Source organism: Lathamus discolor, chromosome Z, assembly GCF_037157495.1.
Source record: "Lathamus discolor isolate bLatDis1 chromosome Z, bLatDis1.hap1, whole genome shotgun sequence".
NCBI classification, from domain to species: Eukaryota; Metazoa; Chordata; class Aves; order Psittaciformes; family Psittacidae; genus Lathamus; species Lathamus discolor.
Genome location: NC_088909.1, coordinates 98,516,191 through 98,533,854, shown reverse-complemented (window position 1 = coordinate 98,533,854; position 17,664 = coordinate 98,516,191). Strand labels below are relative to the sequence as shown.

At 39.7% G+C, this 17,664-nt stretch overlaps 1 protein-coding gene across 5 annotated transcripts in view; it reads right to left on the bottom strand.

The window, feature by feature from the left end:
- Positions 1 to 8,298: 8,298 nt before the first annotated feature.
- The window catches only part of LMBRD2 (LMBR1 domain containing 2), a 40,165-nt gene continuing 30,799 nt past the window's right edge, over positions 8,299 to 17,664 (bottom strand). For all 5 annotated transcript variants that reach the window (XM_065663615.1, XM_065663614.1, XM_065663616.1 and 2 more), the window contains 2 exons: positions 16,451 to 16,580; positions 8,299 to 14,381 (listed from right to left, as the gene is read on the bottom strand). In XM_065663615.1, coding sequence (XP_065519687.1) covers positions 14,321 to 14,381; positions 16,451 to 16,580 — 191 coding nt within the window. In that variant the 3' untranslated portion in view covers positions 8,299 to 14,320. The remainder of the gene's footprint in view (positions 14,382 to 16,450; positions 16,581 to 17,664) is intronic.

Sequence of the window (17,664 nt, the reverse complement as noted above, 5' to 3'; positions counted from 1 at the left end):
TGTTATTACTGACACTTTTACCCTTACTGAAGCATTTTAATTACATTACTATTCTTTGTTTTTTTTTCTGCAACAATTAGATTTGGATTAGCTAGACTCTTCATATTTAAATAAAAATTCTTGGCTTTACTTGTAAGTAAGGTGTTTCCTTTTTGCCCATAAACAAGACCTTGAGCGTAACAGAAGGGAGGAAAGATAACCATGAGGGCCTCTTCAAACTCAGCTCCTAGCAAGGGGCCCAAAGGCACTCTGTAAGATCCCTCCTGCTCTTTCTGAGGTATGCCACACATGTTGCCAGCGGCAAATATTAACAGGAAGTTTGACTGTTATGTTGTGTGTGGTTATTTTCACATCACAGATTTGAGGTCTGTCCCAGTAGTCAGATAGCTTTGCCATTTCCAAGTATTTCCCTTACAATGGGATGGTGTTTTTTTCCTTAGCTGGGAAGTCAGCCAGGTGATGTCTCTCTCTGTACTGGCTGTAGGGTATTGATGTCAATGTGCATCGCCCACTTGACCCTTGATACCTGTTGAGCATTTAATGAAGACTGAATGTAAATAGCTGTGATAGCATGCGTTGCTTATGCCCAGAAATTTGGCATTGGCCATTCAGATCTTGAAGCAAAGATCCTCTTGTGCAGCTTGTGAGGAAATATGACCCAGCTGTGACATGTTCTTTCCTTCACAGCAGCAAGCTTTGCTCTCCTTCTGCCTGATCTCTCTTTCAACAACTTCTTGGAAACAAAAAAAACTCTGTTAACTCTCCCTATGCTCACGCAAGCTTTTCTTCCATGACCCAGGTGCTCTTGTCTAGCTGCAGGTTAGGTGGGAGTGCTGCCTGAAGGAACAGACCTTAGCTCCTGGGCTTGCACACTGCAGCAGACATCTGTGAGGCTTGTGTGGGAAGGGACCAGGAAGCATTGCATAGTAGCACAGTTCTTCAGCCATGTGCTAGGGAGGACAGGCAGGGAAATGCAGAAAAGTAGGTACAGCAAATACTGCAGAAGCGGTAGCAAGATCCCCAAAACTTTTCCAGCTCCACCGGCCAAGTTACAGTGTATTACAAACCCTGCTTTGTTCTGAGACCTTCTCCACTAGTCAGGTTGTAGTTTCACTCCCTAGCAAAGTTACTGCCAATTTTAGAAATGCGACACCTAATGTGCAGTTAGGCCTGAGGCAGTAGAGATGAAATGCTCTGTATCCATGATTCCCCCTGAAGTTATTCACCTGGGCCATGACCGTTTACACCAGCTAATGTTCTCACTCTTGTGTTTCACTCTGTATCTATGTTATGGGCGTTGACATCGACAGGGACCATGCATAGTACATACCACTAGCAGCAATCAGGAAGCTGTAATTTTCACAGAATCAAGTCTAGGATACTGGCACAAGTCAGCATTTAAGTGTTTGTGAACCACTTCTTCCTGAAAGCTTCCTTTTTAAATCCAAGTTGGTCTGACTGTTTCAAATGGATCTATGCTACTGAAAAATGTAGTTCAGTCACACAAACAAACAACTAGACTGCAACTACTGCTGTGTTTCTGATATACTGTTCCTCCTTTTGAGGCCAGATAGTGCTAACAAGAATTTGTTTGCATTATCTACACATAAATTGCATAATCTGGCATATTTATTTTCTATAGGAGGAAGTCGCTATCTTCTGATGGAAGAACCCACACAAGTTTTTGTAAGAACCATGATCCTTAATACAAACCGTCTGAGCTGGATGTCACTGAAGATGTTTGTTTTGATGATGCCAAGCAAAAAAAAACCCAAACCAAACCAAAGCAAAACCAAGCCAAAAAAAAAAAAAAACCAGCTCACACAGTGTCAACAAAACTTAACACAATATTTATTAAAATAGAATATCACAATAATGTGAATCCTAATTGTACTACTACTGTACATATTATGTAAGCTCTAGCAATGGTGTGTTTAGTTCAATGCTGGTTCCCTCTGCCGAGGACAGGGGCTGCAGTGCTACACCACAATCCCTGATGTGTTACTCACTGTAGCATCTTTGTCCATGAAGAGGCTCTGCTGAGTGGCATCTCCAGCATGCAAGGCCAGCTCTTCCTCTGACATCACCTGGCATTGTCCCCTGCCTGCTCTGCCTGACCTGGACAGCCCTGTCCTACTGTCACCAGCATGGCATGTTGCATCAAGGAGGAAGGTGGGAGCAGAGTCCTGAGACTGCTTTGGCCGCTTTCAGCAATGTTTTCCCCCAGAGGTCAAGCAAACACTCCTCACTGCACTATCACCCCAGGGCACGGTTGCCTGTAAGGTACCAGACCTCCTCTAGCTAAATAAAAACAGAGAGCCCTGTGCATCTGGAAAATCTGGGGCTCCAAGCTTATGCTGGAGAATTTGTCATTACATGGCACCAATCGGTGCCTGATGCTTAGCTAGGGACAAAGGCGGTAAACGTGGAGGATGAGGACACAGAGACCCCTGGCCAGGGCATCTTTCTGAGACGTTTGGTGGCTGACATCTACCTGCTCTGTGACTGTTAGTGTCACAACTGGTATCCACATTAGAATAAATTGTGAACTCTTTGCCTCCTTTTGCCCCAGAGCTGTGAAAAAGCTTCTGTCCCGGGTTCAGCAGTAGCAGTCATTTTTTCTCCTTCTTGGTAGCTGGTGCAGCGCTGTGTTTTGACTTTTGGCCTGCGAATAGGGCAACTTATTCCTCATTTTTTAAGAGAAGGTTGATCAAAAGGCAGTATGTTAAAAATGTCACTGAGAAGATCATGTGGGTTAAGTAGGAGTAGTGCAACAACTACCAAGGTATGAGCACCTACCACCACCCTGGTGGCCAGGACTGCTCTGATGAATGTCAAACAGGTTTTGCCAGCAACACTGACCGGTTTGAGAAGAGCAGGTGCACAGTCTGTTAATTTCTGTGCACAGTTCCTTACGCAGCTTGGATTATTTGCAAAGCACATCAGCATTCCTCACAGTCCCAGACAGTGGCTTCTTAAATACTAGGCTTTAAATAATGAAGTAATGCTGCAGAAGACATTCAGTGGAAGTTTCCTCTCCCTTCCCCATGCACATACAATTCTTTCTTTACCACGTTATTGCTAGGCAAAGCTAATGCTACAAGATAAAGCAGGCTGTAGATAAACACATTTATAGAATTGAGGCCTGCACTTTCAAGTCCAGAGATTTCCCTGGTGGATCTTGCGCTTTGAATAAAATACAAAGCATTTCTAGGCATGACAGTGTAGTTGTCTATCACCCACACTGCAGTGTAAGGCTGTTATCCAAACTGAGGCATGTGTAAACAAAAGAAAGCAAAAAAGACAACACATCTCTTATTTAGGTGGTGTGACGTTTTTAATCCAGGTTTGGGATTTTTGGTTAGGACATCCCTGGCCACCAGGGTCAGAAATCCTTTGTGGGTGGTGTGGGTATGGTAACAGTCCTTAATGTTTAACTCAGAGATCAGGGAATGCACCGAAGGCACTCATTGGTGGTACACGGTTTCCTCTGCAAAGTCTACTTACAAAGCATTTACATTTGCGAACTCTCTAGCCGAGGGACTTTACCAGCAGAGAAATTTCCTGGGAAGAGACAATGTGTTACAGCACAGGTTCCTGATACCTGGTTCTTCTGGTGTCACAGCTCAGATCCAAAATACCTTAAGAGTGTAAGCACCCAAGGACACAACTGCTTGACTCCAATACTGATACTGTCAGAACCGAAGAACCTTTCCACCACAGACCGTCATGTTTTGTTGTTCTCCACAAGTGCTAAAAGACTTCATAGTGAAAAATCAAAAGCTCAGTTGTGTCAGATACTCTCAACCTTGTTGCTGAACTTGCTCTTCTGGAGGAATTCTGGTTTGACCTGTCTACCCCAGAGTAAATGGAATTGTCACCTTGCCGTGTGGTTGATGAGCTGAGATTACCACACTGTGAGCTTTACAACTCTGATCTTGCAGGAGGATCAACTAGCTATGGACTCTAATAGCTAGAACAAATAGCTAACCTGAAGACTGGTTTCATATTTGATCTTTGTTCAAATATACTAGTGCATTCAGACAATCTCTGCAACAGTTCCCAGAGAAGTAGCTATGTAAGACATGGTCTGTTAACTCCTTGTAACAGCGGTCTTAATTTCAGCAAGAGTAGAATCAGCTTTTAATTCCTAAGGGCTGAGAGTAATTATTGTTCCTAGTAAATGGTGACTAAAATCTGATTATGTTGCTGCAGCATTTCGAGAGATGTCTGCTTAATAAGAAACAAATCCATCTGATTTCTGAAAGTCTTTATGAGGTTTTATCTATTTATAGCCCTAAATTTGTTCCGTATCACTCAGAACTAACAAGAGGGGGACAAGCATTGAAGCTCATTCTGTTGCCCACTTTAGCAGGGGGCTCCTGCCTCTGTGGGTACTTGGGACAGGCTCTTCCTCCCCACCTACACCCCAGTCCATTTGTTCTGCACCAGCTTGGCTATCAGTTTACAACCCATCAGCATTCAAGCCTGCAGCTACAGTCTCTGCAATATTTATCAGAGAGCTGACAATTTTCTGGTGATTTGTAAAGGTGTTTTGCACTTCAGTCCAGAAAACCTGACTCCAGCTGTCTGTGTCTTCCCAACACACCATTGACCCATCTCTGAGGGACAATAACACATTATAAGTAACTTACTTTGGGACTCTGAATTGTACCACACTTACCCATGCTCTTAATCTCTCCCCCAGCTCACTCTCTCCTTTTCCTTCTTCAGGGTACTCTATATTTCAAGCCATGAGTTGTGCTTGGGTTAGATACATGAAATGAGAAGCAGAAGCTACAGGGTGTTTGCACAGTAGTGAGCCAAACACAGGCTTTTATCGCTGCTCTGCAGTCAAAGCTAGGCATTCTTAGACTTCAGTGGCCAGGCGTCAGCGCGTTGCTATCAGATTTCCTACAGAAAATCTGAGGTGAGGCTGTGATTAGCAGTAGGTGTAAACTTAGCCCAGAAGCAGGCAGAGCCCACACCTTCCCTGCCACCACCACTCAAACACTCTCCCACGCTTTGCCTCTCAACCCACTTCCTCTGTCCCATCCCATCTCTCTGCCCTGGGTTCACTTTGCTCATTCCTTTCCACACGTCGTGTGACACATGCAAGCCACCACTTAAGGAGCTGATACGCTGTGTCACGCTGGCCTTCACAAGTGCCAGCCTCTTCTGATAGATTTGCTAGTGATTTGTGAAACCTGGGCTTCAAAGCTGGTGCTGGCTCACTGAAACGTATCAGAGTAGTATACTGCTTTTGCATCTTCTTCTCAGTTCCCAGAGATTTAAAACCAGCAGCATCTTCCAAAAAGCATGTTTTTACAGGAGTACTAGTACTTATGGCAGCAGACAGTCCCTGGGGAAAAAGAGGAACACAGAACAAACAAGAAAATTCCCACAAGCATCCGGCCTTTGTAAAGTTTACTTAGAATAGATGTCCTTCCCTAAGCTTCGGAAATTATTTTGTTTGTCAGTGGATTGTTTAGCTCTAAGAATTCACTTGGATTTCAAAGGCTCTAGCAGATTTCCACAGAGCACATCTAGGCACTGCCACAGCTGCACCTTTGCCGTGATGTTGACTGAGTGACTCAGAACACACACCTTCAACCAGATAAGCTGTTTCTGAGGAAGGAACCTGAGACCTTTTCTTGTCTTTGTGCATAACCCACATTCCTAAACTACTCAAATACTTGACCTTATTTATAAACTTAATCTCAGCTCAGACCATATTCCCCAAGGAGGGAAGAAAAAATAGTGTCTTCTGTCCAAGTTGGGCCCTGACTTTGGCTTTGGCTTCCTGAAAGAGTTCTCAAAACCAACAAAAACCTGAAGGCAATGGTGCGCAATGACTTAACACACAACGAGATGATGCAAGAGACTGGATGCTTATGAACCGAAAGCATTAAGATCCTTATCACGGTATACAGAGCAGAGACTAGAATGAACAAGCAATATACTGGCAGGCACACCATGCCACTGTGCAGGCAGAGGTGAAGCGAGAAGGGCAGAGCAAGGTTAATTCACAGCTCTGGTAATTCAGTCTGTCAAATGCTATTTCAGAAGACTTAAAATTTACTGAGCAGGCAAGGTATGTTCATTAGCAACATGACAATTAAACAACAGAATTTATACTGCTCTCTGAGCAAATAAAAAACTGACAATGAGTAATGGAAAGTCAGTATTTAATGAAGGACAACTACCATCCTCTGAACTATATAGGCATACCGTAGCTACTTAGCACAGTAAGTCTGGAGGAGTGCAGATGGTTAGCTACACTGAGAGTGATTCACTTCAATATCCAAATCATCTTTGGAGTAAAAATAAAAACGTGCACAGGTGATCATTCATAAAATCATAGAGCTATAGAATGTTTTGGTTTGGAAGGGACCATTAAAGGTTATAAAGTTCCAACCCCCCTGCTATGGGCAGGGACATCTTCCAATAGACCTGGTTGATCAGAGGCTCGTCCAACCTGGTTTTGAACACTTCCAGGGATGAGGCATCTACCACCTCTCTGGGGAACCTGCTCCAGTGTTCCAGCTCCTTCACTGTAAAAACTGCTTTCCTTATATCTAGGCTAAATCTATACTCTTTTTAGTTTAAAACCACTTCCCTGTTCTATTGCTGCAGGCCTTAGTAAAGTGTCTTTCTAATCTTTGTTGCATTCCCTGTTTAGGTACTGGAAGGCTGCTACAAGGTCTCCCCAGAGCCTTATTTCCTCCAGGATGCTCTCTCAGCCTGTCCTTATAGGAAAGGTGCTCCAGCCCTCTGATTGCCTTCATGTTCCAACTCTCCAAAGTCCTCACTCCAACAAGTCCATGTCCTTTGTACGCTGGGGACTCCAGTACTGCAGGTGAGATGTCATCAGAGCAGAGTAGAGGGGGAGAATCGCCACCCTCGACCGGCTGGTCATGGTACTTTTGATGCAGCCCAGGGTACAGTTGTCTTTCTGGGCTGTGAGCACACACTGCCAGGTCATGTTGAGCTTCTCATCAACCAACACCTCCAAGCCCTTCTCTTCAGGGCCCTCTGTTCCTTCATACACATTCTGCTACTCCTATCTCTTCCCCCACCGAGAAAATGCTGTCCACTGGATTATGACCAATGGCTCAGTATAGTACACTGAACATTCTGCTACTGATCTTTAGCATCTGCATGCATCATTTAGTAATTATTCTGAACTCATGTATATTAGAAATGCCTAAGAAAAAGATGCAGAAAAAACACCCGGTATTCCAGCAAAGCAGAGAGATGCAACAGTCCCAGAAGGGGACTTTACTAGCTGTGCCAAGATATTCCTAGTGCAGTGGTGGCACAGACTAGTATTGACTGTGTAAGAAAGATGTTACCCTGCAACTGTCTTAAAAGAGCAGTTGTAGATCAACCATAGGAGAGAATAAATAATGAAATACATGAATCAGCTAGTAGTAGTTGTTATAAATATTTATTACGAGGTGCTAAGCCAATGAATTGTTTTTTGATTTATGATACCAGAAGATACTTCTTTACCACGCAAGAAAAAATACACTTAATGAAAAGGAAAAAAAAAAAAAACCCTACCCTATAAACCTGCCTCGTCACTGTAGCCGAAAAGAGAAGTATTTCAATTAAAAAAAATTCTCTCTTCTTGCTTTTTTTTTTTTTTGTAAGGTACGTTATACAAAACTGCTAAATATGCAGGCAGTGAAAGGAGTTAACTCCACCTTCACTGTGCCTGTAGTGGAAAATCTTGTCTCTATCCTCACCAATGGCCAAGAATGTCTAGAAGGAATTATGACCTGGTTTGACCTGGTTTGACTGCTTATGGAAAAGAGGGAGAGGTGTAGGAGCCTTTACTTCCATCCCACCTTATGCTTCATGAAAATACCAAGTGCCCAATCAGCCCCAGGAGCATACAAAGTCCTCACATGCTTCCTCCCGGCACCGCAGGAAGCTTACATCTTCAGCTAGCCTTTTCTGCACTTCTCTGTATCCCTGCATTTACACAAGCTCTTTGAGTTTCTGCAGCTGGGGCAAGCTATCGGTAAAGATACCAGCCTGAAAAGTAGGTCCAGTTCTCTGCCCCAGACTCTAACAGTGACATGTCCAGGTATGCAAGGTTCCTCTCTATTTCCCTTTTTAATCTGCTGTAAAGAAGATGCAAAAAGACAACTAAACCAAGGCTGGATTATCTTCAAAGTAAGCTTAACTACTACCTGGAAAAAAGAAATGGGTCAAGTTTCTCTTTAAAAGATCGCCATTAAAAACACTTCAGAGAAGTATGAATATCTAAAATACAACAGGGAAACCGTATTGCAGAAATTATTTATTTCATGCCAACTCTTTGACTAGGTATTTTAACACACATTGCAAAAATGTATCCAGTACAACCATAATTTAGAAGACTACAGAGAAAAAATACATAATTTGAATTTCAAAACAAGGTGTTACGCATACATACGTGTATCATAAGGCAAATGAAGATAGTCTATCCATAAGCTGCACTCCTACAGTCTATATTAACACACACTGGAGAATGGGTATCTTCTATCACTAAACCTATATTTACAAAGGAACTCCCTTATCTTCCAGACACCCCTACAGAAATATAAGCTATTTCCATAAAAAAAACCCTTAAGTTTCTACAGTGGTAACTAAGCTGTCACTCTGAAACTTATAATTCACAGGAATATGTCAAATATAACATTATCCTTAAGAAATAACTGAAGTTCCATATCATTATTGCCTGCCAATTACAACTAAAACACACATACACAAAAGCAAGCTGAGGAAGACATTCCAGTGCATTTTAATAGAACAAAGACTAAACCTGATTGGGCTTACCGTATGACTGAAATGGAAGATGCCAAATATAATCAATATAGTCAATGACAGCATTTAATGTATTAGAAAGGGATCTAGTTCAAGGTGCTTTTTTGCTAGCAATGCTGAGTTTCTGTAAATGTAATCAAATGGTGTAGGAGTGTCTCAGCTTCAGATTAGACTACTTAATTTGAGGCACAGCTAGTATTACAGAACTGCCATAAAGCAGTACATATTCCTGCAGAGGCTATTAGGGAAGAGGAATGTAAAAGTTTCAGGAAGTTTACAAGATTCATAAATAAATTGCTCTGAAAGAAAATGTAATAATTTTCTGAATTTTAAAGAAAAATTGCTGGAGACAATATATACCCTAAGTAGTATTTTTTTTTTAGTAATTAAGATATACATATTTGTCTGTAATTATAGGTCTGATTTCTTTAAGAAGCCCCATAATAAGTTTTCCTTCATAAAGTGATCTCTATTTGTATTGTAAATGTCCCCCAGATTGCAAGTAATTACAGTGACAATGAAAATTTGAAGAAAATATTGTATTTTTCCTGTAATATTTAAAGTATTTGAAGATGAATTTAGTAAAATATAAACCATGATAATTACAGAAAATCAGAATAATCACTTTTTAAATACTTCATATATAAAAATTATTGTCATGGTTATGTTTTAAAATAGCAAGAATAAATACTGAAAAGCTAGCAGCTTTCTGTCACTTCCACTAATACTGTTAATGACTATTTTACAAGTGCTTGATTGCAAAATAAAGGCAGATTATATACCATGCTTTTTCCAGTAGTGTAAGTTACAGCAGTATAAAGTTTGTTGTTTCTTAACATGCTATCATACCTAAATAATAAAATATATTACAGGTTGCCCAAAGTGTCACTATTAGCACAGACTAGAATTTGCATATCCTTCACTTTCCCTCACAAAAAGACCCAGTTCACAGCTAAGGGATGTACCTTTCTTAAGAAGAGTGCACAGGACTCATTTCCCAATACAGATATTAGTATGTTTAAATGCCTGAAATAACTACAAATTCAGTAGGAGCAGTAAATTTGCCTAGAGAATTTTGCTATCTATACTTTTTACAAAATTCAACACTGACCCAGTATTAAAGTATCTACTGTTTTCGTTCCCACTTTTCAAAGTTCATTACAACTCACATGGATTCTTTTCACTGGTTTAAATCTTTGACATGAAAATATTCAAACACTTGCACTAAACTTCAGGGGGCTTTTTGGTGTTTTGTGTTGGTTTTGGTGCTCACAAATGAACTGTGATGAAATGTAAGTACACCCTAACTGCTCAATAATTCAAAAAGAGAAATAATAAATAGAGGATGTGACATTCCTTAGCTGCAAATAAACACAACTATATACTGACATAATATATATGCCAACATGTTTAGTTCCCTAAAGTACAGTTTGCAAGGCAGTTACATTTTAAATCATCTAATCTGGAACATCAAATGCAATGCAAGAGCACTATTAGCCTACAGTATATTCACTGCTTAAACATACCAAAGCTAGTTTTAATTTTTTTAGTTGTGGTGCTGTTAGGATTAGAGCTGTAGTAGCGAAGAATTTGTCAAGAGTTGCCACAGTCTGGCTGGGAATCATCACAGAATCATAGAAGTGTTTGGGTTAGAAGGGACCTTTAAAGATTGTCTAGTTCGAACCATGGGCAGGGACATTTTCAGCAAGATCAGGTTGCTCAGAACCCCATCAAGTTGCACACAGCCCCCAAATTCTGCATTATTTGTACTAGCAGTAACCAAACTAGTTTAAAAGTAGCCCAAGCACACAGCAAATGCTGTGCAGGCATATCCCTGATTTCTACAGTGTTCTTTTATAGTTGTACTCTCTATTTCTTTTTTGGAAGTCTTCCTAATTTACTCATAGGAACTCAACTAATTTTGTAAACACACTTCAGATTACTTTGCCTAAAAATTTCATATAATTAGGGCAAGAGTAACTGCTGGTCAGCAACTATCAACTCCTTACTTAAACACCCAGTATACCCAGGGAGCACATTACATCAGAAATCTCGAAGCACAATCCAGAGAACTCTTGAGAGACTTTCAGAGCTCAAAGCAGCCGTTGGTAACTCCACTGCAACATCAAAAAAAAGTCACTGGATTCCCACCTCAATAAACCCAGCCTTTCTGTTAGCAACTGAAATCCCACTGCACAGTCAACTCCCTAAATTACCGTATCCCAATGAAAACTGCACAGAGGGCTTACACGGAGGACTAGTTAGCTTTCATGTATAAAATCCATATCAAGTTTCCACCGAAAATTCTGTTTGCAGCCATCCCACTGATTTCTGAGAGGGGACAAAAACCCCAAACAAACCAGGCTCAAGAAAGCCTGATCCAATTCTCTGAAGTCAGCAGGGGCTAGGTAAGAATACTTCACAACAACTCAGAATAACAAACACTCCTTCTATAATTTTTCAATTAGCACTGAATTAGATCCCTTTGTAGTGACATTTTTAAGAGTTAAACAAAGAACCTGAACCTTATTTAATCCAAAGATTTTTTTTACAAATAAACTTTTTGGCAATTAAATGAGACACAAGTTTTAAAAATAGAAATATCAAGTCTAAGAACATTCATGTGGATGAAAGTCCATGAATATATACAATCCCCTTCATATAAGGCTGAATTCAGAATAGATCTAAATTAAATTAAATAAGGTGCTAACATAAAATTGCTAAAGAGCAAGCTGAATAAAAAGAATCTCGTTTTCTTAACTACAAGTCCCTGATACCACCGTAAGATTTTGATCAAGCTTTTACAGTATAAAAAATACCAAAACTAAGAAAGTGTCCTCTTACAGGTAATCTGTAAATTGTATGCCCTTGAATACATGTGGACGTGGCTGTCATTCAGTGTATTCACCTAAAAAAGGAACTGACGATTACTTCATGTCTGCTAATTTATTAAGTATTTCTATACAAATAGAGTATTTTTTCTCCTTCATAATAACAATTAAATGTTTTAAAACAGGCAGAACAATATATTACACATACCACTACTGTTAGAATACATGATCTACTAAATCACAAGAGGTAGTTAGATCCCCATTAACAATTACTTCAGAAACAAAGACTACTTTTAAAAAATCAGTAGAACACCTCATTCATAAAAAAATTATTTTCACAAGAACTCATTCCTAACTGTTTTAAGGGATGTCTGTTTTTTAAGCATGATAAAGAACTTATAATAAAAACATATTTTCTTTCAGTTTTCAACACAACTTTGCAATAAGAATGTAAGAAAATCCCCAAGTGGTAAAGACCGAAGACAAACTGCAGTAATACAACAATTTAAATAAAGCAGATTTCCAAAGATATAATGAATTTGACCACATCTTTTACCTTATGATTACGGTTGAGAATTCTTTCTACTAACTACACTTTAAAAATATATCTACATCAATGAAATTCATCTGAAGTTTTTTTACACTGTTGGTAATTGGCATTTTTGAATGGCATTCAAATGAATAAGCATTGTTCTTTTTGCAACAAGTTACTGCAAAATACAGGCACCTCAAAAACAGATACATAATGCAACCAGGGTATTTGGGACATTAAAAGTGTTTATCATCATCCGGTCATGCTATGTATTTCCCTTCTTTCAAAGGAATACGCTACAATTTGAAGCCGTGCCCGAGCTGTGTGCAAATTATAGTTTCAGCATTTAAATCCATTTTCACATTATATTTCTTTTACAGTTACAAAAATGCTAGTGTGCCAAGATTTTCAACCATTACAACTGCAAAAATCTTAAATCAGATTTACATCTTTAATAAGGTATTCCTGCTATTGCACATATGCTCATATGACAGTGAAACTATGGTCAGTCGATTTCAAATATTTACACATGCTAGAATTATTTATCTGCATATAATGTTGGAGAAGAAAAAATATAGCCTTTCTTGACCAATACAGCTTGCTTCAAAATTTATGCCACCAAATTCCATAGAATCAGAAAATACCAGATTGGAAGGGACTGCAAGGATCATCTGGTCCCACCTTTCCTGGCAAAACAGTCTAGACAAGGTCCCAGCATCCTGTCTGGCTAAATCTTAAATGTGTTCCATGCCAGGGAATCCACCACTTCCCTGGGGAGGTTACTCCAGTGACTGTTCTCACTGTGAAATTCTTTTTTCTCCCCAAGAGTAACCTGTGCCCACTAACCTTCATCTTTTCCATGTGACTCCATGTAGAAAGGGAATCTCCATCTTCTTTGCAGCCACCCTTTAAATACTGTAACATGTAGTTTATGACTTTGTGAAGACAGCCTGCCATTCAACCTTTCTGCTTAAACATGGTCTGATATGTGACCTGGGGGTGCTGACTAATGGCCGGCTGAACATGAGCAAGCTTATGCCCAGGCAGCCAAGAAGGCCAACATCATGCTGGTCTGTATCAGCAATAGTGTGGCCAGCAGGCCCAGGGCACCAATCATATCCCTGAACTAAGCACTGACAAGGCTGTACCTCGAATCCTGTGTTCAGTTCTGGGCCCTTCACTACAAGAGAGACATTGAGGTGGTGGAGCAGGTCCAGAGAAGAGCAACAGAGCTGGTGAAGGGTCTGGAGAACAAGTCTGATGAGGAACAGCTGAGGGAACTGCGGGGGTTTAGTCTGGAGAAGAGAAGGCTCAGGGGGTATCTTATCCCTCTCTACAGCTACCTGAAAGGAGGTTGTAGTGAGGTGGGAGTCAGTCTCTTCTCCCAAGTACCAAGAGGCAGGACAAGAGGAAATGGTCTCAAGCTGCACCAGGGGAGGTTTAGATTGGATACTAGGAAAAAATTCTTCGCAGCGCAGGTAATCAGCCGTTGGAACAGGCTTCCCAGGAAAGCTGAAGTGTTCAAAAACCACATACATGAGGCCCTCAGTGACACAGTATAGTGGCGGTCTTGGCAGTCCTGGGTAATGGTTGGACTTGATGATCTTAATAGGTCTTTTCCAACCTAGTTGATTCTATTATTCAAAGACCACTGAAATCAAAACAAGCCTTAATTCATTCAGTAGACTTTGGACTAGGCATTAAGTTATAATAGAAAAAATATAGAAAGTGTTTATTATAGTAATTGACAAAACTGCACTTTGGATGCATTAAAATGCTCTCACAGCATCTGTTAAAATACAAAAAGATTCCTTCCAAAAAAATCCTTTTCCTAAAACTTAAAATGTCAAAGCAAGTTGAGCCCCAGGTGTATTTATGAAGTTACACTCTATTAACTTAATTAGTATTTTTCTCCTTTTGGTCATGACACAAAAGCCCACACTGATGGACAACAATATCTACAATAGAAGAAGCATATTCTTGTCATATACAGGTGCATTTCCAAAATAGTTGTTCCTTCATATTCATTTTTTAAAGAAATATTATCTTCTCTGGTTCAGTGATATATCATAAATACAGTATTTTCCAAGCAATGAGCAGGGAATAGATTTCCACTGAATTTTCGTTAGCTTTGAGGAGTTTAGACATCATCAAATATTTTGCTCCGAGACATTGAGAGGTATCTTCCACCAGGCTGGTACCTGCAGAATCAATTTTAAAGATGAAAAAGTATCAAGGGAAATAGAAAAATAAAGATCCAAGAAATCATGTTTACTCTCACTGAACTCTTACTCCTTCATTCTCAATGAATTACATGAGCTGAAGCTCTACTGAATTACTGTTTCCATGAGAATCTCATAGGCAGTCATTAAATTAGATCTCATGTGACCAAAAAAAGCAGTGATATGAACACTGGGAGTCTTAAAGAACTTTGTTTCCTCATACAAAGAAAAGAAGTTGAATGTTTTTGTTGAATAGAACTTTTTCCTAAAAAAACAAACCAAACCAAACCAACAAACCCCCAAAACAAACAAAACAAAAAACTAAAACCCTACAAAACCTACAAAACCCCCCAAAACAAACCCCCCCCAAAATCACCAAAACCCAAACAAAGGAAAAACCCAACCAACCAACAGTAAAACTCCAAACACAAAAACCCCAAACCAAACAACAGCATCCAAAAGCAGTTTGGGTGGTTAACAGTACATCTCGGGGGTATTCCTAAGAGAAACAGAGTTTCAAAGATAATGAGAACAAATAGCTGTACTCTTAGTGGGAAAAAAGCCTCACAAACTGTTGGTCAAATCTATTTTAAAAGCATTTTAAAAGCACATACAAGTTTCAGTCAAAGCACAATGTACTTCCTCTGCAGTACTTCCCAAAACCTGAATAGACTTTGTGCCAGAACCTGATGCTCTTACTGTCCTAGAACACTTGTAACTATCACAGAAGTTACAGTTTGAAAAAAAAAAAAAAAAAAAAAATCAATGTTACTATAATGAGCTATTTTTCAGTGAATTGAAATGTCATATACAATTGTTCTTGATTTATTACCTCTATGAAATCAATGCAGGTTACTAAAAAAGAACTCAACTAAGCTCTGTGGCTCCAGATTTTCTTAAGAAAAAACAAGTTCAGAATATTCCACCCTGCAAAATCTGCATAGGCGCCAGAAGACTTCAGATACAGTACCGGAAAAGTATTTGCTCCAAAAGAATTATATACGTATATTCTTATTTTTGTAGACTATTACCCCTTTCACACTGTACAGAAATCAACAACTGACAAAAATGTTAGGCTAGATCTTCTTAGAATTTTTGTGCTTAAAAAGAACCAGCTTTTGAAATGTGGTGACACTGGACTAGACAGGTTAGTTGTTGATGTAAACTAACACCGCTGACATGATCTGAAAAACTGGCATTGTCATTCAATAGCGTGATTATGGCATTTATTTTTTGACATTATAAATATGAGTTAACTGAAATCATTCATGATTTTTTTAATTGGACTGAGCATGCTAGTTTTAGCTAAAAAATAATGTAAACTATAACTTTTATATAGGAATTTAAAATTATTTATCATTAAATTATTCTACATCATAACTACCTAGATAAAAAGCACCCATAAAAGGTATTATTTGTTTCTTAAATACGAGCAGAGCTTAGCAGTCATGAAAAATACTCTATGGCATGACTAAGGAAATTTGCTGTTGCAGCCACCACCACTGAGTCACAGAATTCTCTAGTACAGACAGAGCTACACTGTTCAGCTGGGAACTTTTTGTTCAGTAATTTCAGATTTAATTTACTCCAGTCATTCCAAGATCTGATCCCCAGGTGTGCTACTGAAACTACTGGTCTTGCAATATTCAGTTTTCTTTCTTGCAGCCCTTTATGGTGTTTTTTATACATGGAAATCAAATGAACTTTGTCAAGTCTTCTAGGAAATTAGAGAAAACCTTATATCATGCAGGTCACTCTTCAGGTTTCTGTTTTTATATGCAGTATATGCATATATGCAATCTTTTTTAGATTATGCGAACATATAAAATTATATTTAACTCAAATTCTACTGAGACATTTCTTAAAAAAAATGAAAAACTTTCAGGTTTCAACTGGTTTTAAAACAATTACTGTATCATGGGGGAGAAGGAAGAAGGGAAAAGAGCTAGGTAAAGTGGTAATTTTTGTTTACAAAACCTACTAGGAAATCATCAGATACAGGTGTCATAAGTCAGAATACATTGTAAATAAGACAGAAGATTCCTCACCTTCCAGAGTCCGATTCAAGAGGGTCATCATTAATTGAGTCTGCATTAAAATCCAAAGGTTCTGCATCCTGAAGAAGTTCTATTCTATCTCTTTCAGTCCTACCATTTGATCGGGTATACTTTGAGAGAGCTGAATAGGTAAAAGGAAGAAAAGACACTCATTTGCTCTATGAACACCTCGGATAATGTGAAGTCATCAAACTTTAAATACCATAATAATAAATTGCTACTAAATCATCCAAAGTTTAGCTATGATGATTTAGAGTAGATTAGATATTAAACTAACCAACTACATGCTCAAATTCATTGTATTCAAATTCATTTTCATATGTCCATGGAAACTACAATTATCATTTTGCCCCTCAAGTAAGATCAGATCTACTTTGCAAAGAATGGGCTGATGCCAACTTTATGAAGTTAAACCATACCAAGTGCAAGGTCCTACACCTGGGCTGGAGCAATCCCAGGCACAGCTACAGGTTGGGCAAAGAAGAGATTCAGAGCAGCCCTGCAGAGAAGGACTTGGGGGTGTTGGTTGATGAGCAAATTAACATGAGCCGGCTTCAGTATGCGCTCGCAGTCCAGAAAGCCAACCGCATCCTGGGCTGCATCAAAAGGAGCGTGACCAGCAGGTCGAAGGAGGTGATCCTGCCCCTCTACTCTGCTCTTGTGAGACCTCACCTGGAGTATTGTGTGCAGTTCTGGTGTCCTCAACATAAAAAGGACATGGAACTGTTGGAACAAGTCCAGAGGAGGGCCACGAGGATGATCAGGGGACTGGAGCACCTCCTGTATGAAGACAGGCTGAGAAAGTTGGGGCTGTTCAGCCTGGAGAAGAGAAGGCTGCGTGGAGAGGTCATAGCCCATAGTATTTGAGGGCAGCCTGTAAGGATGCTGGGGAGGGACTCTTCATTAGGGACTGTAGTGATAGGACAAGGGGTAACGGGTTAAAACTTCAACAGAGGAAGTTTAGATTGGATGTAAGGAGGAAGTTCTTTACTGTGAGGGTGGTGAGGCACTGGAATGGGTTGCCCAGGGAAGTTGTGAATGCTCCATCCCTGGCGGCGTTCAAGGCCCATTTGGACAGAGCCTTGGGTGACATGGTTTAGTATGAGGTGTCCCTGCTGATGGCAGGGGGGCTGTAACTAGATGATCTTAAGGTCTTTTCCAACCTTAGCTATTCTATGATTCTATAAGAATGAAAAAAAAAGTTA